Genomic DNA, 23,394 nt, shown 5'->3' with positions numbered 1-23,394 from the left:
ATAAATCTACCTCATAACATGGCTGAAGATTAAAAGAGATTGTGCAGGTCACTATCTGGAAAGCATTTAAGAGTGTGTGCCTTGTAGTAAGTATTCAAAAAGGATAGCCACCCCATTTTAGCAAAACTTTCAAGACTAGCCAATCATTCAATTAATTGGGGGATATTTAAAGGAAGTTATCACAAATATAAAGCCTCCATCAAGTCCGTGAAATCCAGAATCCATATTGTACAACCTTAGTCAACCTCTAACATTATTGGAGACCTTGTTGAGGATAAATAATTCTCCATCATGTTATGAGTTTATTACTTTTGTGATGTTGGACATTGGTCCACAATTAAGACCAGAAATCAAAAAATAAATAAATTAGAAAGGATCCTCCAGATCTTTTAAAGTTTCAAAACAAAGCAAGCTCTGGCTCTCTTGCAATTCAAAGCAACATGGACTGTATATTTTGGGGCATCTCTCTGCCAAGTACTGCTCCAGGCACTGGAGATACAGTGGTACACAAATAAACCAAGTCATGCCCTCAAGCAGCATGCTTTCTACCAGGGAAGACATGCAGCAAACAAACAAAAAAATAACCCTGCAAACATGTAATGTGTTGAGGGATAACAGGTATTTTAAAAGATGGGTAGGGTGATAGTGGGCCGTTAGCTGGGGGTGCTGTTTCAAATAGCATGCTCAGGAGAGGCCTCTGTGGGCTGAAGCCTGATGGAATGAGAGGTGGAGGGCTGGGGCAGGGAGGAATCAGGAGCAACAAATGCATAGGAAGAGGAACAAACGCTAAAATGTGCAACCACTCAACAGTCCTTATGCAGAATTTCAACCTATGTTAATAACCATGCAGCCCTAGAATTTACAAAGTCAGAAAGTAGAATAGAGATTACTAGGAGCTGGGAAGAGGGAAGGAATGGGGAGTCATTGTAATGATACGAAGTTTGGGAAGTATGGGAAGATGAAAAGTTCTGTAGATGGAGAGTGCTGAGGGTTGTACAGCAATGTGACTGTACTTAATGCCACTGAATTATATGCTTAAAAATTGTTAAAATGGCAAATTTTGTATTAGGTATATTTTACCACAATTGCCCACACCCCACATATTTGAAGCCTAGTTTTACACTTGTGACACTCAAGACACTATTTATGGGGGGGAATGAACAAGGATAAATCATGTAATATAAGGGGGCATTTTAAATATTCTTTTGTAGATTTTTGGACCAGGGGATGATGCGGTGAAGCAGCAGAAGTGCAACATGTTCTCATTGCTTTTCTTATGTCTGGGAATTATTTCTTTTTTTACTTTTTTCCTTCAGGTAGGTACCCATGATTTGCCTTTCTCATCAGATTTATAATTTAATTAGAGAAATTAGTTTAAACCTAATGGAGCTTCCAAAATCTTACACTGAAATGAATTCCAAACACGATTGGCATAAAGCTCTGCTGGAAGATAGACTCCTTATCGGGGGAACTATGACTTCCCTGGATCCTAAATTATATTACGTTACAACTTTGCCCTCAGCAAACATTCATTACCAAGGAACAGGAGACCTCAGTTTACAGCAGAACATAAGAGTAACTTAAATTCAGCAGGTTGCAAACTGGGAAAATGTAGTCCAATAGCATTCTCTTTCCTATTGTTACTCTTTATAGAATGTCAAGTAACTTCTCTGATCTTTTCCTGCTTATTGATGAACTATTTGAAAGAACATAATATTTTGCATTCTAATATTGTAGACCTGCCCAAAATGAATTAGTCAAAATCTCTAATTATACTTTTCTACTTAGACTTCTCTTGAATTTCTCTGGTCTTTTTAACCCAGTGAGCATCACATAGGCCTTTCAAATGTAATACAGTCCATTAAGTCAGAAAAACAGTGTTTCCTGGTCTTGCCAACATGCTTCTCTTTTATTATTGTTGAACCAATGGCAAAAATAAGGCAAGCTTTTAATTTAGAAATCATTGCCCTGCTAGTAGCAACCCAATGATCTGATCCAGCCTCAAAACCCTGGCATGCTAGGGAGTGCAGCTAGAAAAAATGTGTTTTAGGGGCTGCAGGAACAGTGGGCTAATGTATAGAACTATAGTGCCTGAAGCAATCTCCCAGCAAACGGAGAGGGAGGGCAGGCTGGTGCTGTACAAGGAACACCTGGGGCCCATTCACCCCGTGCACTGATCACCTATCCCCCTAGCTTAGTAAAGAGTTCTGATGTGCACTCCCCCAAGTGCCCTCGGCATGGCTACCCTGACACTCACACTGTGGCTGGAGACTCACACATCTCAGGTGCCCCTGAAGTAAACCCAGCTCTGAGCATCTGGGCTCCTCTCCAGTTTGGATGTGGTAATTAGAAATAAGGAAATTGTTCCAAAGAGGCAGAGGAAGGAAGAGTACCCTGTTCCTGAATCTGAGTGCACGTGGAGCTGTGACCAGGAACCCGAATACTCATTTGGACCTTGCTTCTAAGGACATTCTTTCTCTACACTGCATGAGCCAAAATGAATTCCTGTGTAGGACTTAGTTACTTCTGTATGCAACTGCTTTATTGGAAGTAGTAGGAGCACACTGAAAGCTGTAGTTAAACACAGTATCTTTGTCACTGAGATGTTGTCCTTCAAAGTTTAGAAAAATAAACCTGTTTAGAATGGTTTAGAAGCCAGAACTGGACACATTTAAGATTTTTGGCCTTTGATTCTAATGCATACTGATGATTTTGCAGCACATGAATTTGACATTGGGGCTTTGAATTCCTATTTGGTCCTAAACTTTTGTTATTTGAATAATTGATTAACATACAAATAATGTAAAATCACTGTGAACATATGCACCTGTCTCAGAATACTAGCAGCTGTTACCCACACCGGGTAGGTTTGGTTGCTTACTGGGTTTCAACCCAATGACCACATCAAGGACGATTTAGTAAGAGAATTTTATAACTTGCCACGAGTAAGGAGCTCACAGGGCATGATTCCCAAAGCAGTATCTCCCCAAGCCGGAGGCTGCGTCAGGTTTTATAAGGATATGGTAATAAAGTGTAATCGAATTGGATCTTGCAATGAGGTGATGCCAGGAAGCACTATCTGTCTGGATCCTGACATGGGGTGATGTCAGAGGTTGATCTGATTGAATCCTGCCTCCTGCCATGTGATGTCCGCTTCTTAATTCAGTCCTTGATACTTGGTGCAGAGCACTTAGGTTCCCGCTATGGTTGCATGCTTGATTCACCTGGGGCTGCTCAGATTATTAACATGACTTGACAGTCCATGGCAACTGCAAAACAACTCATAACTTTGCTATGTAAAAGTTTAACAAGATTGGTCTGGTGCAATTACATACATGAAGATGAAAAGAGGTAATAGCCTTTTTTTTTTTTTATCAACCAGGGCTTCACATTTGGGAAAGCTGGTGAGATCCTCACCACGAGACTGCGGTCAATGGCTTTTAAAGCAATGCTAAGGCAGGTAGGTGTGTGCACTGAAAAATGCCTTCTGGTTTTTCACATTTCTTCCGTGTTAAGCTTCTCACTGTCCTTATTAGTATGTTGATATGAGTGTTTTCCCTCCAGGGTATTCATTTAAGGATGGAGTGGAGTCCTGCAAACTATCCTGGTCCTTCAAGATCTAAAGACCTCTCATGGTTTTTTTCATAGAAATAGCTTCATTTGGATAGCTTTGGCTTATTCTGTAAATATCTTTCTCCATGTAGGCACTGTCATTTCAGAAAGACCTGTATCTGCTTTCTGGATCCTATGCAGGCCCTGGTGAGTCCATTGAGACTCCAGGATGCCTTTAATCCAAGAAAAAGCTAGTTGGTAGCATTTAAGCTCATGTACCACAATCTACCATACTAATTGTAGGTATTCTCAAATGTTAATAATTGAGTTTTGTTTATTTTTCACTTGAGGTCTATTTTCACATTAATTCACTTGTTTGTTTATTCAAACATTACTTATCATGTACCAGACAGTGGGCTGGTGGCTGGTACTGTACAACGTATTAACTGCTCTTTTGGTAAGTTCACATTCTAGTGCATGACATGGGAAAATGCACAAACATGAATTATCTGTTCTTATAGAGAATGCCTAAGAGAGGGCCAGAATATTTTCCATTCAATTGACAGGAACTGATTCCATTTCTGTTCACAAAAGGGTACATAAACTGATTAAATCTGTTTACAAATCTTATTTCAGTATCTTTTAAACTCTTTCTATGCAGAAAAAAATGAAAGTAAAAGATGCCATGGATGAGTAGCTTACAATTAAAATCAAATCTCAGACATGTTTATTTTTTCATCTCTGTGACTAACTGAAGATCAGACACACTCTTAATCAGTGTTTAAAAAAAAATCAAACAAAAGCTTGGTGAGAAACTAGGGCTTATTTTCTCCTGCCTAGAGTATATCAGAACATGTTCAAGACAGTTTCACCACCCTTTATGAGAGACAACATCATATCAGGGCAGAAGTGTCTACAGTGAAAGACGTAATGATTGGGTGAATGGAATGCCCACCAGCTTCCCAGCATGGCTGCCATCTGGGTGAGCCCTGACCCCCCTAGCCCAGAGATGCTCTCCCTGCTATCAGAGAGCAGCCAGGAAGCGGGTTCTGCTAGATTCTTGGGGTGTGTGCTCAGAGGAAGGCCAAGGACTCTACACTGCATGTGAGGTCTCCCCTAAATTTCCTCAGCATGGGAGCTTTGGAAGGCTTTGTCTGGTTTCCTTTGCTTGTTTTAATTTTGAACTAATATAAAGGTATATTTTATGCCATAGGACATCAGCTGGTTTGATGACCATAAAAACAGTACTGGTGCACTTTCTACAAGACTTGCCACGGATGCTGCCCAAGTCCAAGGAGTATGTAGACTGCACTCTACTAGTATTTTTTTACGTAACATGGTTTTAAATAAGCATATGGCATAGCTGTACTCGTTATGACACTTCCAGCTAGAAATAGCAGAAAACTCAAATCAAAACTGGCATAAACAATAAGCAGAAGATTAAACTTCAAGGTTGATTGACCCACTGGCCCCCCAGCTTTAATCCAGAATCCAGGTTCCCGTTATCGGCTTTGGCTTTATCCCAAGGCTGATTCCCTGTAGTCACTGGATGACTGCCGATAGCAATTAGAACTACAAGCTTCCTTATGTCCCATCCAGTGAAAGACAGCACACACCTCTACCTCAACCACCAAACAAAAACCCTTTGCTGAAATCTAATTTGGGCTAATTTGTGTCACGTGCCCCGCCCTGAACCACTAACTGTCTCCAGGGGGAGAGGGTGTTCTGAGTGGCCTGCATCCACACCCATGAAGCTGAGGTGGGTTACTTTGAAGCTTACTGCTTCCACACAACAGGAGACTACAATGTCGACTACAATGTTGCTACAGCCACCTTTGTTTTCTGAGCGGTACAAACAGTAATTCATCCTTACATATGCTTTGCGGTGGATTGTCCCTTAGGACACGTACCCTTTGTAAGAGATGGTCTCTGGGAGTGTGTAAATTTCCCTTTTATACTTTTGAAGCAAATGGTCTTCAAAATTACCCAGGTACATTGGAATTAGTTTCCTCTTTGAACATTGCATCTGTGAAAACATACATGCATCCCCAGTGCCCATCCACAAAGCAGAGAAGTTGATTACTTGTTTCTGGAATGTTGGTTCAGGTGAGCAGCAGAGGCATGAGAGTCTAAAGGCACAATGAAGAAAAGTCTGCAGAGGCTCATGAGTGAAGCTCAGGTGTCGTGGGTTTATTGTAATGAAAGTGAGCCAGTGCCAGCTCAGGCACAGAACCCATCATCATTCTGACAAAGAGGCTAAGGCTGAGCTCATGGATTTGGAGCTTAAAACTACAGTTGCTCTGCTCTTTTTCTTTCCCAGGCCACAGGAACCAGGTTGGCTTTAATTGCACAGAATGTAGCTAACCTTGGAACGGGTATTATCATATCATTTATCTACGGTTGGCAGTTAACCCTATTGCTATTATCAGTTGTTCCAATTATTGCTGTATCAGGAATTGTTGAAATGAAATTGTTGGCTGGAAATGCCAAAAGAGATAAAAAAGAACTGGAAGCTGCTGGAAAGGTAGGTCAAATAAGGTTTTGGTTTGTGTCAGTGTTGTTTTTAGATATGTATTTTATTTGAATTATTTATGATATGCAATCTTTAAATAATTAAATGTTTGTGCTTACTACAACTAATAATTATAAATGGCGTATGGAATATTTTACTGTATTAATGTCTAGAACTTAAATATGAGGTGATTAACCTAAAGCTTTTCGCCTATAGAAAGCATTGAACATAATTATGATAAAGAACTTCTGAATATTCAAAGTGAATTTCATTTTACTTCATATCCCAATGCTACTGTTTGAACAAATGTCATCCCTGTTTCACAAACCTTCATGCCGAAGGCTGTAAGTGAATTGTTCAAGGTCGGACGGACATTTGCTGGTATTTTTAAAGAGACCCTCTTTTCTTCTTGGCTGTGAGTTCTATAAATTAAGGTGGGTGGCCACCAGATGGCAGTAATGCCTCGATTTTGTGGTTCTCACTGTAACGCAATTGGGCTTAGCATTTACATGAGCCTTACTATGTGCCAGTTATTGTGCTGCATATTTACATGCACCAATTTATTACATCTTCACAATAATCCTATAAGACAGGCATGAATGTCACCCCCATTTCAGAAATGCCGAACCTGAGATTGAATCAGAAATTAAAGATTTGGCTGGGATTCAAGTTCAGGTCTAGTTTCAAAGCTTTTATCTCTATATGGTTTCTTTATATGTGTTTAAGTGTGTCTAAATCTACACATAAACACATTATTTACACATACTTGTACTTAAATGTTTAAATGTAGATTATACCCGTGAACATTTTTAGTCTTATTTATGTAATTATTATCCTTTACTGAAACATGAGGAGGTGAAGCAGATCATAAATATGAATTGTGATATAGTTTCTATAGTATTGCACTTTACAAAGCCCTTTTGCAAACATTACTGCAGCTGACCTTCACTAGTTATGAGAAGTGGAACAGACAGTATCTCTTTAGGGAAGAAGGCATCAGAGACTGGGTGAGTGACTTGCTCCAGAGGTGCCTTATTAAAGAAGAAGATTAACATTCGGACCAATGGTGTTTCCACTAAACCCATTATGTCCAGTGAAATCCTTTTCTGTTTTCTTGTAACTGGCATCAGCTTCCACTGTGTGCAGCATTAGGCATAATAGTATCATCTCCAGCTTTCCATCAGAATGCACTCTACTCATTTTCACCCTGCATCGTCTCCAGGATTTGGAGCTCGCTAGGACAATATATGGTTCCCAGGACTTGGGAGCCTCTGGGTGTCCAGAGTTCTTGAAGATCCTCTTGGCTGCTGGCTGTGGGTACTTTAGGCGATCATTTCCTTGACTTCTGAGTGTCTCAACTAACTGCCTAACTAACCCTGACCCTCAATCCGGCTTCTTTCCACATTTCAGATAAGAGAATGGTCAGTTAGATGGAATGAAAATAAACGTTTCTTAGACAAGTTACCTGATAGAAAATGTCTTGAATCCAGTTAAGATAATAGTCTTAACCCCATTAAAAATGGCTGACAACACTGAAAATTGTCAGAATTTTGTCGGAGTAAAGCAGTTAGAATTGAGCAGTACTGAAACAAACCAAAATCCGGGGTTATTAGTCTTGGCCTTGCTACTCACATTGTGCGAGGATGGAGAAGATCCCAACTTCTGTGGTCCTCACATTCCACCGTAGTAAAATGAGAAATTATACCAGATACTGTCCCAAGTTCCTTCCAGCTAAAACCCTGTTATTCTAGGGATCAGAGATTAAATAACTCAGACTGGCCAGTTTAGTTTTTTTAGTAGCTACTTTAACCTAATAGGGCTTTTAAAACATGAAAAATTAAACAGTTTTTTAAATGTTAATATCAGCAGTTCAGTTTTAGTTCAGTGTTGTTTACTGTTAATCAGTCAGCACTTGATTAACTGAGAGTGAGGGTTGGAAAGAAGGTCCTGAGAAAATCCCAAGTCACTGTTGATATAGAAAGAAATGCTCTCATTTACCTGGGTACAGTTTCATCATCGTTAAAGTACAGCAGGGTTTGAGGTATTCCCATCCCAATTTTCCAAAAAGGGCTTGGAAATGAGGGTGTTGGTTGCTGGGCAGGGAGTGGGGAGGGAAGGCTGCCTCATAATGACCCAGGCCCTGTCTGGTCACCGAGATTAGAGGCCCTCTGTGCCACAGCTAACCCACAAAGCAATTGACCAATGACCAGAACATCAAGAGGAGTGCCAAGTCATTAAAAACTAGTTTCTCCTTGTGTAAATTACACAGCAGGGGTAGCAAAATAGCATAATGGCTTAGGAACATGGACTGGGCATCAGTTAACCTGGCTTGGAATTCTATCTCTGCCACTTATTAACTTTAGAACTTAAGGCAATTCGGTGAACTTCTGAGTGCCTCTGTTTTCTCATCTGTGTAAATAGAAATAATATTTACTTTTCAGGGTTGTGAGGCTAAATGATAGCATATTGGTGAATGAGGTAACACTTGGCCATAGTAATTTTTCTCTATTCCTGTAATTATTGCTGTCTGTTATATCTCTATTACAAATAAAACATCTATGGTTTTCAGTCTCAAGCATCAAATATCTTCCTTTCACCTCATTACAGAAGCTGAGAACTGAGGTTAAAAAAAAAAAGTTTTAAAGCTGTTAAAAGCCTAAAATTAAGATCTTATTCTCCCTTGCTGATGGTTTAGATGACTCAACTACAGAACTATAATTTAGACTAAATAGCTAAGTCAAAATTAACAGTTTGCAAGGATGATATGGCTATGAGAATCAGAAAACTGCTCTGGCTGGTTTGGGTAAAAGCGATTTGATATAAGAACACTCCTCCGAAGTGCAGGAAGTACAGGCAGTTTGTGTTTAACCAGCTCTTTCAGCCACAGGCTCTAATATCTGAGTCTGTATATGCCTATTCAGTTTTTCAACTGCTGTATATTCAGGCCAGCTTCTTACACATACCCAATGTGGCATCAGCCTCTGGAACCACAGAGCCTCACAGTTCAAACTTGTGTCCAGGGCCAGGAAACCAAATCTGATTGACCCAGATTAGTCAAGTGTCTGCCTCTGATTTAATCACAGATTTAAAGTAGGCTCATGTTGTTTACAATTGGGATCTCCTTCCCATTGTGGATGGACAGCTTTTCTAAGAAGTTATACTTAGGGAGGAAATAATTGGCAGCTCCAACAGGCCCTTGCAAATCACAGCCTAATCCTTTCTTCTAGGACTCTGCCTTGTGAAGAAAGCCAGGCCACAAAGGAGTTGTGACTAAGGCCAGTCATCTAACTGCCTGGCGGCAGGCTGGGAATACAACCAGGCCCTTGGTTCCCAGGCCATGTTCTTGCCCTAAGCTGATCGGCCTTCCTGGGCCTACAAAGACTTGCCTACCATACTTAGCATAGCCAGAAGTACCAATTTTGTCATAAAGCTAGTCTTGAACATATTATGTTTTTTGTTTTTAATGTAAAGGAAATTAAAGCCTGTCAACATAACCTTCTACTTTTGACAGAGTCCTAGGACTTATTTTTCATTATTTTGGAAGTAAAAGCACCACTTCTAATGGAGGTCTATTCTGTGTTACAGATTGCAACAGAGGCAATAGAAAATATTAGGACAGTTGTGTCTTTGACCCAGGAAAGAAAATTTGAATCAATGTATGTTGAAAAATTGTATGGACCTTACAGGTAATGAACCACATGGTTCCGCTAAGAACATACTGCTTTTCTAAGTTTGAGTAATTGTCCCCAAAAGATAATAAAAGCTCTGCTGCTCCTAACGATGATATGACTATAAGGCTGATCTTTTTCAGTAATTCTGCCACTGAAAATAATTAGCTTTTGATGTGACTGCAACACAGGATTGTATATTTTACATCTTATGAAAACAATAATAACAGGTCTCCAAGAAGTAAAAGATACAGAGAATTGCACGGTCTTTGGTCATCGGAGCAGGCAACATGAATAACCTATGTGGGTGACTTAGGACAAACATTTTTAAAGGAATTGCTCAAGCCCTTATTTTCTTTGCATTGTGTAGACTGAACCAAAAGTGAGACTTGCTATTGGATATATTCCAGAGGAAAGTGTTTCATTTGTTCTCTGAATGAGGACCAGATCCAACCTACTCTGATAAAGAAACACAGCCTATTTCAGTGGTTTGTAATTGAGCAATTCAGGAATCTCCTAATGGCACCATTTGCCACTCATTTTCACAGCAGCCCAATTTTATAAATGATTATGTTTTAACACAAACAAAATTGAGCACAACTTAGATTACAACATTGCAGACTGGAAGAGTAGTTTTGAACACTTGCGAACTCAAACAGATAACTTCAGAAGTCTCAATTTATGCCATGTCCTCAGTTATGCATACTTAATATGTTACTAAAGAGCACACAGCTACATCTTTGTGTCCATTTGATGTTTGACATATAAATATGTATGTACCATTAATAATGACCTATTTTTAACTTCAAGGAGGGTTAAGGAAAAATAGAAAGCTGAAGCTAATTATTAATTTGGTTGTAATTTAAAGATTCAGTAGCATCACAAATTGTTCAGTTATGTTAAGCTCTTTAACACCATGTTGACAGCCCATAAGTTAAACCATCCAAATCAGTAATACTTTGAATTTTTCCTTTTGCCAAAAATGGCTTCATATTTGAGAGTAATTAAATTTTAGTTCTTTTGGAGGATTCAGAAGCCTAACAAAGTATAGCATGAGGTCTAATTAGAGATGGTGCAAATAAATTATATAGGAGGGTGGGCAGGATCTAGCTTGGGGAAAGACTTCTGGTGTAAACTTCAGGGACTCAACTTTTGTGAATCTTTGAAACATGAATTTTAACTTAACAGAGTACAACTAGTTATAGGAAACAGCATAATAGTAGTAAACGACATTCAGATACTTCAAACTTAAATTCAAATTCTGACATTTTGGTTACTTTTGAAACAACATCTATGCTTACATAACAGGAATTAAACATTGGAGTCATCAGATATTAATATGTAATAATATCAGTTATTTAAGGACCTACTATGAACTAGGAACTGTGCTAGACATTTATATGCTTGTTTTTAATTGTCAAAACAATTCTGCATCACAGTGATTATTTTCATTGTACAAATCACAAAACGATGTTTAGAGAAGTTATCATTTACCCAAACTAATATCACTGGAGGTGGAAGTTAAACCCAGTCAGCCAGACCTAGAAGCCGTGCTCTCTCCACTATGCAGTGCTAAGGGAGGCTGCAGAGATGGTTACAAGTATACTGATTTGCTTTTCAGGAATTCCGTGCGGAAGGCACACATCTATGGAATCACTTTTAGTATCTCACAAGCATTTATGTATTTTTCCTATGCCGGTTGTTTTCGATTTGGTGCGTATCTCATTGTGAATGGACATATGCGCTTCAGAGATGTTATTCTGTAAGTAGCTTTAGAAATAATTAAGATTATTCTCTAATAAGGTTTTAGTAGGTTTATGCAAAAGTTTAGAGTCGGAAAAAAAAAAATGACTCCTGTGTCCAAAGATGAAGTCAGGGATTTAAATTTACCACAGTTTTGATCCTGGCAGGCACGGAGATCTGATCTTGTTAATACTCCAAGTGCAGTTTAATTTGGTAAGTGGGCTACAATTAATCAAGCTTATGAAAATGATCATAAAGCACAGATTTAGTTGCACATATAACCCTAGTCAGGATGATGCAGATTTTCTCATTATGGAATATAGGCAGAAAAAAATCATAATTAGAAAGTTGCTGGTGACCATGGACTCAAAACAGGGTTAAGTAGTTTACTGTTACCTAGAACCAGAACATGACCTTGACAGTGATCTGGGAACACTTGATGGAAGTCTGGCAAAGGCACTGTCTCCCTAACCAGGCCTGAGACGGCCCTGCCAACATTTGCCTCTCAGCCTCTCCTTTTTCCTTGGTTTCCAAAGCTAACTACTGATCTTTCTGTTTGATTCCTTCTTTTTGTGATGTGCTCAGCACATTCCATTGGGTTGCAATCTAGGCTTGAAAGAGGGAAACCACTCTTTTTAAGATCATTGGGTATATTTCTGCTCTGGTGGGATGATTTTAAAGCAGTGGTGAACAACCTTTTTGGAAACAGGGTCAAGACAAAAAAGTAAAAGTGTTTAAGAGCTATTCTTTTTCATCCAAAATTAAAATCACCATGAAAAAATGTATCTATATAATCTTTGTATCAGGATCGCAGCAGGAAACAAAGGGCACAGCAAATGGGTTAATTGGCGAGTTTTCTAAAGGGTGTGTTTACAAAGACCTGGGAAGCATTAAGATGATCAGTACCCAAGAACGACGGTAACAGCCCAGCAGTACCCAGCTAGAAATAGCTACCACCCTAAGCCTAAAGGTCAGAGGAGGGAAAGACTGCCAGAACTCAGCACAGGTACTTTCTGTGGTCTTTGGCGGGGGGACAGCACCTGCACAAGCAATCGGACAAGAAAGAAGCCAAAGAAACAAAGACCCTGGCCACACTCTCCTCCAGCCTCCCTGGCCTCTGCTGTGCCTTCCATTGGCCAAACCCTACAAGAAAACCTTTTGATTCAGTTCATGATAGTTGGCATCCCCAGACATGGAGTAGGGGTAGAAGGTAGAGATGGGTAGAAAGTGGGGAGTGATTTTGGTGGACAAATGGAATGAGCGGCTAGGGATTACAACTTAGAATACAACTATTTATTGCATAGAAAAATATTGAGAACGTTTCTGAAGGTGAAAACCGTTGGAAAGTTACATTAATCCTGCTTTTCTTCTTCTTTTTTTAATAATTGAAATGTTAAATTATGGACATCTAGAAGACAGCTTTTTACTGTTTCATCTAAAACTAAATAGCAGGCAGTACAGGGAAGCCACGCAGCCACGTTTGGGCTGTTCATCACTATTTTAAAACTGAGTTTTTGACAACCAACATTTTCAGCAAGATTTAAAGGAAAGCCTTACTATACCTCTCATCTCAGCCCCTAGGTACTAAAAACTCATTTTAAATATCTTAGATTTAGAAGTTTTGGAGATGAAAACTCTCCCTTATTACTAGAGAACTCTTGCCCCTTTCTCTGGGGTAGTGTTGGTATCAGAAGTAAATTGCTTTGTGGAGTTGTAGGCCTCAGGATCTTTAGCCCTTCCTAAATGTTCTCATAATCAATATCTATCCATCCTTTAAAGAGCATATAATTAGAAATAGAACTTTAGTTTAAGGTAATTTTTTTCCCCAGAGTATTGTCTATAGTTATTTTACTTTTAACTTTTAGTTTAGGTTCAGGGGTACATATGCAGGTTTGTTAATATAGGCAAACTCATGTCACCTCATGTCATGGTTTGGTGTACCGGCCATGTTGTCACCCAGGTACTGAGCGTAATAACTGATACCATTGTTATTTTAATTATAAACAAAAAGCTATTTCTATAAAGGCTTATTGTCCCTAACAAAAATTCTTTACAGTGATGATGGTTATCATTTGTGTGGTAATATAGAAGAAACTACAAACCGGAAGTCAGGGCTGCGGCTTTATTAGAGAAAGCTTACTTGGAACTGATCAAGCCCCTTACACACTTTGTGCATCAATTCCCTCAACTCTAAAAAGAGCATTACCAACAAATAAAATTAGCTGAGCTTACAAATCAGAATCAGTTATAAGTCTTTTCCTGAAAGTAAAAACCTCTGGGAAGTCACAGTAGTCCTGGGAAAGTAGGGGCTTCTATGCAAAGGGAAGTCAGAAAGCAAGTCAAGAAAAAGCAAACCCTCAGGAAATGGATCTTGCACCTCTCCTAAATTTCTCTTGTTACTAGAGTTTTATGAAAATGTATGTCAGGGGAGAAAGGGGATGACTAAGGAGTAAAGAGAACACATACTGGTAAGCACTATGCCTTTAGACTTTCAAACATCATGGAATTAATTAAATAAGCTAATTTTTGAATTCCTCTGCTTCTGTCTAGGGTGTTTTCTGCAATTGTGTTTGGTGCAGTGGCTCTAGGACATGCCAGTTCATTTGCTCCAGACTATGCTAAAGCTAAGCTGTCTGCTGCCCACTTATTCATGCTATTTGAAAGACAACCTTTGATTGACAGCTACAGTGAGGAGGGGCTGAAGCCTGTAAGTTCTCTGATGCCTGACGATGCTTGATCACTTTTTCCCTAAAGGTTTGCTGTCTGCTAGATTATAGCTATAGGATTAAGTTTGCGGTGATTATACCAACATGCATTTCATTTAATTTGTAAGATTTATATAGCTAATATTTGGCCAACTTGACTGTCATTTAAAAATTTTATAGGTGGTTTCAAGGATCATGAAGTTTAGCACATCAAAATTGTTAAAAAAGGAAAACCAGATATATTGGAACTGAATAGTTTCCACAAAAATTTAGCCACTTCTACAAAAAGGTATAATTCTGCCATGTTAATGCAGTTAGTCATTTGACTCTAATCACTTTTTATAATAGTTAAGGTACAATTAGTAAGAAGGGCAGGTTATTCACAAGAAGAGTAATAATCCTATGCTTTATTATCTACAAAGGTAACTTAAACTCACATCTGACTGTTCTTTGTATGACACAAGATACTATACATTGCAATATACAAGAAGCTGTGTGGGTAAAGAGACTGGGACTTATGTAATCTTTCCGGGACTTTCCAAGGTATTTCATGTTCTGAGAAAGTTGCTGTGCCCAGGGAGTGAGATAAAGAAAGTGAACTTAAGAAACTGCTGGCCGGGCGCGGTGGCTCAGGCCTGTAATCCCAGCATTTTGGGAGGCCAAGGCGGGTGGATCACGAGGTCCAGAGATCAAGACCATCCTGGTCAACATGGTGAAACCCCGTCTCTACTAAAAATACAGAAAATTAGCTGGGCATGGTGCGTGTGCCTGTAATCCCAGCTACTCAGGAGGCTGAGACAGGAGAATTGCCTGAACCCAGGAGACGGAGGTTGCGGTGAACCGAGATCACGCCATTGCACTCCAGCCTGGGGTAACAAGTGCGAAACTCCATCTCAAAAAAAAAAAAAAGAAACTGCCAGGATTTGCCATCAAGGGCTGTCCACTGAAACTTTAGGCAAAAAATGTTGCTAAATTTCCAAGCCTTTAGAGCCTTTGGACACTGGCTTGATTGCAGCTTCAGAATTAGCACTTGGGAAAGCTAAATGAATATCTTAAGGAAATCAGAAACTGAGTTAGGTAACAACTCATGGTAATGGCTTTTTGTCTAATCTCACCTGTACGCCTATCTCTGGCCTTCATGTCACATCATAATAACTTGCTATCAATATTAACTGGCACTAGAACTATACCAAATATGAATTTTATGTTTCTCTACTACAGTCTTTGGTAAAGGTTCCTAATATTTCTTATTCCAATAATTATCAGGCCAATTATAATAGCAACATTTAAACATTGTTTCAGGATAAGTTTGAAGGAAATGTAACGTTTAATGAAGTCATGTTCAACTATCCCACCCGACCAAACGTGCCAGTGCTACAGGGGCTGAGCCTGGAGGTGAAGAAGGGCCAGACGCTGGCCCTGGTGGGCAGCAGTGGCTGTGGGAAGAGCACGGTGGTCCAGCTCCTGGAGCGGTTCTACGACCCCTTGGCAGGGACAGTGGTGAGCACATTTCCTTAGTGACTTGATTGAAGGCTGTATCTTAAGTGGCCCAACCAGTATTGTCATAATGGAAAATACTGGACGAACGTAGACCCAGAATCCTGTTTGATACGATGACCACATTCTGTAAACCCCAAACTGGCACTGTATCTGAGAAATATATGGGGACCATAGGACAGAATATCTGGAATTCAGTCTAGCTCAGAAAATACTGAATATAAGGTTAACTTTTACCCTGTCATGGGCCTTTCCAGCCAGCCTGATTTTCCTAAGCAAATACTGACTTAACTGGCTTAGCAAGGTGAACCACAAACTCCTGTCCAAATTCGAAGTCGACTTCCTACACAGGCTGCTCCCTGCGTGTTGCCTCCCTACTGCCTTCAGTTTTGCCGCCTTCTCTTCCTTGGATTCTAGGCTCTCAAACTTTGACTTTGATCCTCAACCTCCAGCCTTTTCATATTTGGCTTTTGTCATTGATTTTCTGGCATGTAGTTTCCTGGCTGTCTTCCTTGAGTGAAGACCAACACTTACCAATAATGCTTGTATCTGCCATCACCTTGGGATGGGACCCATGACTGAGCCCTGGGAGCCTGTTCCCATTAGACAGTCACCAAAGTGTTAAGCTTTGTTTAAGTTGTTTTATTAATAGTTGTTAAGCCTAAATCAGCCTTGTTAAGCCTGATTTAGTTGTTTTTTCCTGGAAATCTTATGCTTTTCCATTATAACTATTCTGCAGGTAACATAGGCAAACCAGCTCACCAAAACTCTGTAAATATGATGTGCTGATACTATGGTGGGATTTTTGTTCTTTATTGAGGTCAAGACTAGCTGGGCTTGTGTCTGTTCCTTTGCCTGTAACCTTTACCTTACAGAAGGCTGTACTTTCAATTATAACACTCCCCTGGGAGCACCATACCTCCTGCCTGTAGCAAGCAAAACGAAAACAAAACCATCACCGCCAGCAAAAATAATTCTCCCAAAGACACTGCCCTTTGTAACTTGTTTGTTGTCCATTGGATTCTTGTCCTTAGTGCCGTCAGAAAAAGAGAAGTGGGGGAAAGTTAAGGCTAGTTGTTTTCAAGGAAAGGAAAGGTAGAGGTAGGACCAGAGTCAACCAACTTTTCGAATCTGGGGGCCGTGCTTCTGATCAGCTTTTTCACTGGTGTGCATGGGGAATCAAGTTGAAGGGTTGGGATTGTTTTGGAGACAGCAGACCTGATTGGGACTCCTTGATGCAGACTTCTTTAAGGCAGAGTAGACACGGGTGGCTGGAGGAGGGCAGACAAAGACAAAGAGAAGTGTGAAAAAAGAGGGTCAAATGTGCTACCATTTTGCCAGTTAGACCAAGGTAGGGGTGGCTTAATCACCATAAAAGTCACCATGTTGGCCATGCTGGTCTTCAACAATATAAGTCTTGGAAGGTTGGTGTTTTGATGCTGCTGATGCCCTCATGCAACAGTCCTCCAAATGGACAATCTAGTAATTTTTTAGTTTTCTTCTTTTTTAAACCCTTCTTACAGTTTGTGGACTTTGGTTTTCAGCTTCTCGATGGTCAAGAAGCAAAGAAACTCAATGTCCAGTGGCTCAGAGCCCAACTCGGAATCGTGTCTCAGGAGCCCATCCTATTTGACTGCAGCATTGCTGAGAATATTGCCTATGGAGACAACAGCCGGGTGGTATCACAGGATGAAATTGTGAGTGCAGCCAAAGCTGCCAACATACATCATTTCATCGAGACGTTACCCCATGTAAGTTAATGTGTAATTTCTTAGCTGAAATAAGAAGAGACTACATTTTATACCCAAAACAATTACCAGAATTATGTCAACAAAATCTTATAACAAAATATGTTGATTTACTAACATTAACAACCTTGGACAAGGCACTTAACTTCAGGATGCCAAACTTCCTTATTTGTAAGTGGGAATACAGCATGCCTACCTCATACAAATGTAGTTAGAAGCTCCAAACCACCATACTTCAGGTTGTAGACTGGTAGTTGAGGGCTGCATTCAGACTGCAGTCATGTTTGGTTTAGCTCTGTGATACTTTAGAAGCAATTAAGATTTTTATTTTGAGATAAATATAGATTTACATGTAGTTGTAAGGAATACAGAGATCTTATGTACCCTTTACCTAGTTTCTGCCAATGGCAATACCTTGCAAAACTAGTATACAGTATCACAAGCAGGATATTGATATTGATACACTCCAACTGATCTTATTCATACTTCCCTAGTTTTACTTGCATTCATTTGCAGCTGTATTGCAGATGTGGATTCATAGATCCACCAGTTAAGACACAGAATGTTTCCATCCCCATAAAGATCCCTCGTATAGTCCTTTTAGAGCCACACATACATTCCTTCCTCCCACCCTTACTCCTCCCAAACTCTGGCAATCATTCAATCTGTTTGGATAATTTTATATTTTAAAAATGTTTTATAAAAATATACACAGTATGTAAACTTTGGGGATTATCTTTTGTCATTCAGCTAGTTCCCTGAAGTTACGTGTATTCATAGGTCATTGCTTTTTATTACTGAGTAGTATTCCACAGTATAGATGTACCACAGTTTAACCATTCACCTGTTGAAGGATATCTGGGTTATTTCCTTTTCTGGCTATTGCAAATAAAGCTGCTATAAATACTTGTATTCAGGTTTTTGTATGGACCCAAGTTTTTATTTCTTTGGGTTAAACACCCAGGAGTGGAATTGTGGAGCAGTATGACAATTTCATGTTTAGTTTATAAGCCACTGCTAAACTATTTTTCAGTGTGGCCATCCCGTTTTACATTCCTACCAGTAATGTATGAGAGATGTAGTTTCTCTGAATCTTTGCCAACATTTACTGTTGTCATTAGTTTTTATTTTTATCATTCTGATAGGAGTGTAGTGATACATCACTATGGCTTTAATATGCATTTCCCAATGAAAAATGATGTTGAACATAGTTTTTTTGTATGCTTATTTGCCATCTATAGATCCTCTTTGGTGAAATGTCTCCATGTTGTTCGCTCATATTCTAACTGGATTTTTTTCTTTTACTGCTGAGTTTTGGGAAGTTTTTTTAAAAAATATATATATTGTAATTACTGTTGGATATGTAGTTTGTAAATGTTTTTCCCCAGTCTGTAACTTGTTTATTCATCCTGTAAGAGAGTCTTTTGCAGAGCAAAAGTTTTAATTTTGACGAGGTCCAATTTATGAATTTTTCCTTTTATGGATCATGCTTTCAGTGTCAAGTCTAAGAATTTGTTGCCTAGCCCTAGACCCAAAAGATTTTCTCCATTTTTTTTCTAAAAGTTTTATAGCTTTACATTTTAAATTTCAGTCCATGATCCATTTTGAGTCCACTTTAAACGTGTAGTCCTAGAAGGATAGTTGAGGTCCCTAAAAGTGATGGTAGGGACAATTCATTTTATGGCACTCTTCCAACATTTGAAGTTCCACTGCGTTAAACTGAACTAGAGCTTAATTATTTTCGCTTTTATATTTTGCTATAATTAGAAGTCACTCATACCAACAAATAAAATTTTAAAAACCTTTCATGTTGGTTAGCCTTACCAACCTTTAATGTATAGGCATTGACCTGAATCAAATATTGGATTTGCCTGTAAATAAAAAAACTTACAGCTTCAGCTCTTAATATAAATGATGACTAGACTTTAGGAAATTAATTCACCTGATATACATCACTGCATAAACCCTGCAAACAGAACTGCCTCAATTTACTTCTCTATTCATATGTTGTTTCTCAGCCTAGAATGCTGTCTCAAAATCTAGCTTCCCAAACTTCTCTAAAAAGGTTTATTTCCCCTTTTAATTCCTCCTCCTACCCTGTCCCCACAACAATTTCTATTTCCCTCTTCTGATATTTCACAGCATGCTGTGTATACTACTACAGTCGTGTGCTACATAACAACGTATTGGTCAATGGCAGACTGGATATACCACAGTGGTTCCCATAAGAGTATAATGGAGCTGAAAAATTCCTATTGCCTAGTGACACAGCTGTCATAATGTCATAGTGCAACACAATGCTGCCATAACAAACCTGTGCTGCCCGTTGTGTAAGAGTATAGCACATACTACTGCGTACGATGCATAATACTTGATAATGACAACAGATGACTTACTGGTTCATATATCTATTATACCATTTGTTGTTTTATTAGTGTATGTAGATTCCCCCTATTTTAAAGAAAGTTATATTATAAGATAGCCCCTGTCAGGTCCTTCAGGAGATGTTTCAGAAGGCAGGCATTACTATTGTAGAAGATGACAGCTCTCTGTGTGTTATTGCTCCTGAAGACCTTCCAGTGGGACAAAATATGGAGGTGGAAGACAGTGATATTATCTTGATCCTGTGTAGACCTAGGCTTATGTGTGTTTGTATTTTAGTTTATAACACAGAAATGTGAAGAGTCAAAAATAAAAATTATTATTTTTCAGACATCTGTTCTGCTACCTAGGCTGGAGTGTAGTGACATGATCATGGCTCACAACCTCTGCCTCCTGGGCTCAAGCGATCCTTCCACCTCAGCCTCCTGAGTAGCTGAGACAGGTGCACGGCACCTCACCCAGCTAATTTTTGTATTTTTGGTAGAGATGGGGTTTCGCCATGTTGCCCAGGCTGGTCTCTAACTCCTGACTTCAAGTGAGTCACTCACCTCAGCCTCCCAAAGTGCTGGATTACAGGTATGAATCACTGTGCCCAGCCATAAAAAATTTTAAACTGAAAACTTATGTAAGGATATAAATGAAGAAAATATCTTTGTAAAGCTGTGCAATCAATGTGTTTTTTAAGCTAAGTGTTATTACGAAAGAGTCCAAAAGTTCAACAGATTTAGAAGTTCATGCCTGTAGTCTTAGCACTTTGGGAGGCAGAGATGAGAAGATTACTTGAGGCCAGGAGTTTAAGGCCAGCCTTGGCAATATAGGGAGACATCGTTTCTATAAAAACAAAAACAAATTGGCCAGGCTTGGTGACATACTCTTGCAGTCCCAGCTACTTGAGAGGGATTTCTTGAGCCCGTGAGTCCAAAGTTGCAGTGAGCTATGATCACACCACGGCACTCCTGCCTGGTGAAAGAGCAAGACCCTATCTCTAATATAATAATGATAATAACATTTATAAAATAAAAACGTCAAAGAAAGCTAAGGTTATTGTTAAAAGTTGAAAATGTAGTGTAGCCTAAGTGTACAGTGTTCATAAAGTCTATAGTAATATACAGTAATATCCTAGGCCTTCACATTCTTATTGCCTCACCCAGGCAATTTTAGTCCTGCAGACTCCATTCATGGTAAGTGCCCTATCCAGGTGTACCATTTTAAATCTTTTATACTGCATTTTTACTGTTCCTTTTCTGTGTTTAGAAACACACATACTTACCATTGTGTTGCAACTGTATTCAGTACAGTAACATGCTGTATAGGTTTGTAGCTTAGAAGAAATGGACCATACCATGTAGCCTATGGGTACATTATGCAATACCATCTAGGTTTGTATAAGTACTGTATAATGTTTGTACAACTACAGAATTGCCTAATAATGCAGTTTTCAGAACACAGTCATTAAGTAATGCAGCACTGTAGTTTGGTCCTTACTTGACCTTACACTGAATGATTTATACGTAGGTAGATTATGAAGTCCTTTAGGGCAGTAACAAAGCTCAATTCATTTTCATATTTCTCACAGTTCTAGGCATAGCATATATGCAGTAAATATTTAAGGGAATACATAAATTTGAAAGAATAAATTAGCATCTACATGGATCATATGAACATTTGAAATTTTAAAAAAGACTTGAAAAGTATTTGCATTTAACCTTTATATGACTCCAGTGACACCAGATCAACTGGCATTATGATAATAGTAGGAACTTGAGAATTTGCTCAACTTTCTACTGTAGAATACCATTTCTACTGTAGAATACTAGTTTTCTAGTTTGATTTTGAAAATAAACACTCAAGTTGAAAAAATGTTATAGAAACTATTAACTCTAAATGTTTTTATTGTAAATAGAACTGACAACTGTTAAGCAACAGTTCATTCAACATCTTTATAACTTTGTTGACTTGCAGAAATATAAAACAAGAGTGGGCGATAAGGGGACTCAGCTCTCAGGAGGTCAGAAACAGAGGATTGCTATTGCCCGAGCTCTCATCAGACAACCTCAAATCCTCCTGTTGGATGAAGCTACATCAGCTCTGGATACTGAAAGTGAAAAGGTGGGTGTGGCCTCCCAACTTACATCATATTTAATTTACGAAATAGAAGGGATTTTGCTGTCGACTATAAAAAAACAAAAACAAAAAAACTTGAGCCCGGGGACAAAAACACAGAACTTTAGATAGTGGTCATTTTGAAGTAATCGAATATTTTATTCCAAGTTTTCTAAAATTGGTATATATTTTATAAATAAAGTAAAACATTCAAAAAAAAAGAATAAATTACATTTTTTAAACACATTAATGAAAAACTGGAAAATACAAGGGAACTAGTTAAATAAAATATGAAGATTAGAAAATTTAAATACTTGTGAAGGCTTTTTTACAGCATCAGAACCCATTTGTGTTATGCTTAAAAAGTATAACATAACTATGTAGATAATAATGTTGATTTTACAAAATACACATGCATAAAGTTCAGAGATTCAGAGATTAGAAATTAAAAGTTGATTAGAAAGATAACATTTTTAAATTTCCTTGAATATTAAAACTCATTTATACAATTTTTGGAATAAGGTATCTGTTTGATTATCAATAGGTTGTCCAAGAAGCCCTGGACAAAGCCAGAGAAGGCCGCACCTGCATTGTGATTGCTCACCGCCTGTCCACCATCCAGAATGCAGACTTGATAGTGGTGTTTCAGAATGGCAGAATCAAGGAGCATGGCACGCATCAGCAGCTGCTGGCACAGAAAGGCATCTATTTTTCAATGGTCAGTGTCCAGGCTGGGACACAAAACTTATGAACTTTTGCTACAGTATATTTTTAAAATAAATTCAAATTATTCTACAATTTTATCTGACTTGTAAAAGAAGTTTCTGGTTTGTCATCATAAAACGTAGGTATATTGCATTCTAGATCAATTTAGAAGATCAAATTTGGTGTTTATTACAGCATTTGAAATTCGAGAGTTAGAAGCGACACCTGTCTTAATGAACTATTAAAACAGCAGGCTGGCTCTCCCTAAGTTATTAGAAACATCCAGAAAAAGAACAAAATTCAAGGTAAGTATAGGTGTAGAAATACAGAGGCCACAGACATAGGGTAATGGTCTTATGGTTCTGAATGATTTGGGTAGACAGGATAGTTTGGAAATAATTTTCCCAAGTACAAAAGAAAAATAAGTTGTTCAGTAACCTAATCTCTCTTAGTAATTTTCTAAATCATTCTATTGTGGAATCAAAGCTTTTAAAATGAATTCCCAGCTTTATCATCCAAGACCAAGAGAGAATGAAATTGCCCCTACCCAGCTAACTTTGCAAGCACATATCCATTCCATAAAGCAAGAAAGAGCCCTATCATTAAGTATTTTTTAGTTTTAAACTTGTTAATATAAAATGTACATTTATCAATATAATTTGAAACATCAAACATCAGCAATACATACTGAATTTCTATAGCAACTGCCTTCTCTTTTATAACTATAATACTTTTCCCAGAAAATTAATCCGTTCTTCCTACAAGGAAAGATATATTTA

General features: G+C 38.6%; 1 protein-coding gene across 4 annotated transcripts in view; it reads left to right on the top strand.

The window, feature by feature from the left end:
* Window positions 1-22,711, top strand: part of ABCB4 (ATP binding cassette subfamily B member 4) — a 68,669-nt gene extending 45,958 nt beyond the window's left edge. For 3 of the 4 annotated variants that reach the window (XM_003921164.4, XM_074379349.1, XM_074379350.1), the window contains 11 exons: window positions 1,212-1,316; window positions 3,383-3,460; window positions 4,766-4,849; window positions 5,873-6,076; window positions 9,650-9,750; window positions 11,354-11,494; window positions 14,026-14,182; window positions 15,483-15,680; window positions 17,222-17,428; window positions 21,770-21,916; window positions 22,455-22,711. In XM_003921164.4, coding sequence (XP_003921213.2) covers window positions 1,212-1,316; window positions 3,383-3,460; window positions 4,766-4,849; window positions 5,873-6,076; window positions 9,650-9,750; window positions 11,354-11,494; window positions 14,026-14,182; window positions 15,483-15,680; window positions 17,222-17,428; window positions 21,770-21,916; window positions 22,455-22,661 — 1,629 coding nt within the window. In that variant the 3' untranslated portion in view covers window positions 22,662-22,711. The other variant, XM_074379352.1, reaches the window with a different exon arrangement.
* The last annotated feature ends 683 nt before the right edge of the window (window positions 22,712-23,394 follow it).

This window comes from Saimiri boliviensis, chromosome 10 (assembly GCF_048565385.1).
Source record: "Saimiri boliviensis isolate mSaiBol1 chromosome 10, mSaiBol1.pri, whole genome shotgun sequence".
Classification (NCBI taxonomy): domain Eukaryota; kingdom Metazoa; phylum Chordata; class Mammalia; order Primates; family Cebidae; genus Saimiri; species Saimiri boliviensis.
This window is presented reverse-complemented; position numbering and strand designations above follow the sequence as displayed.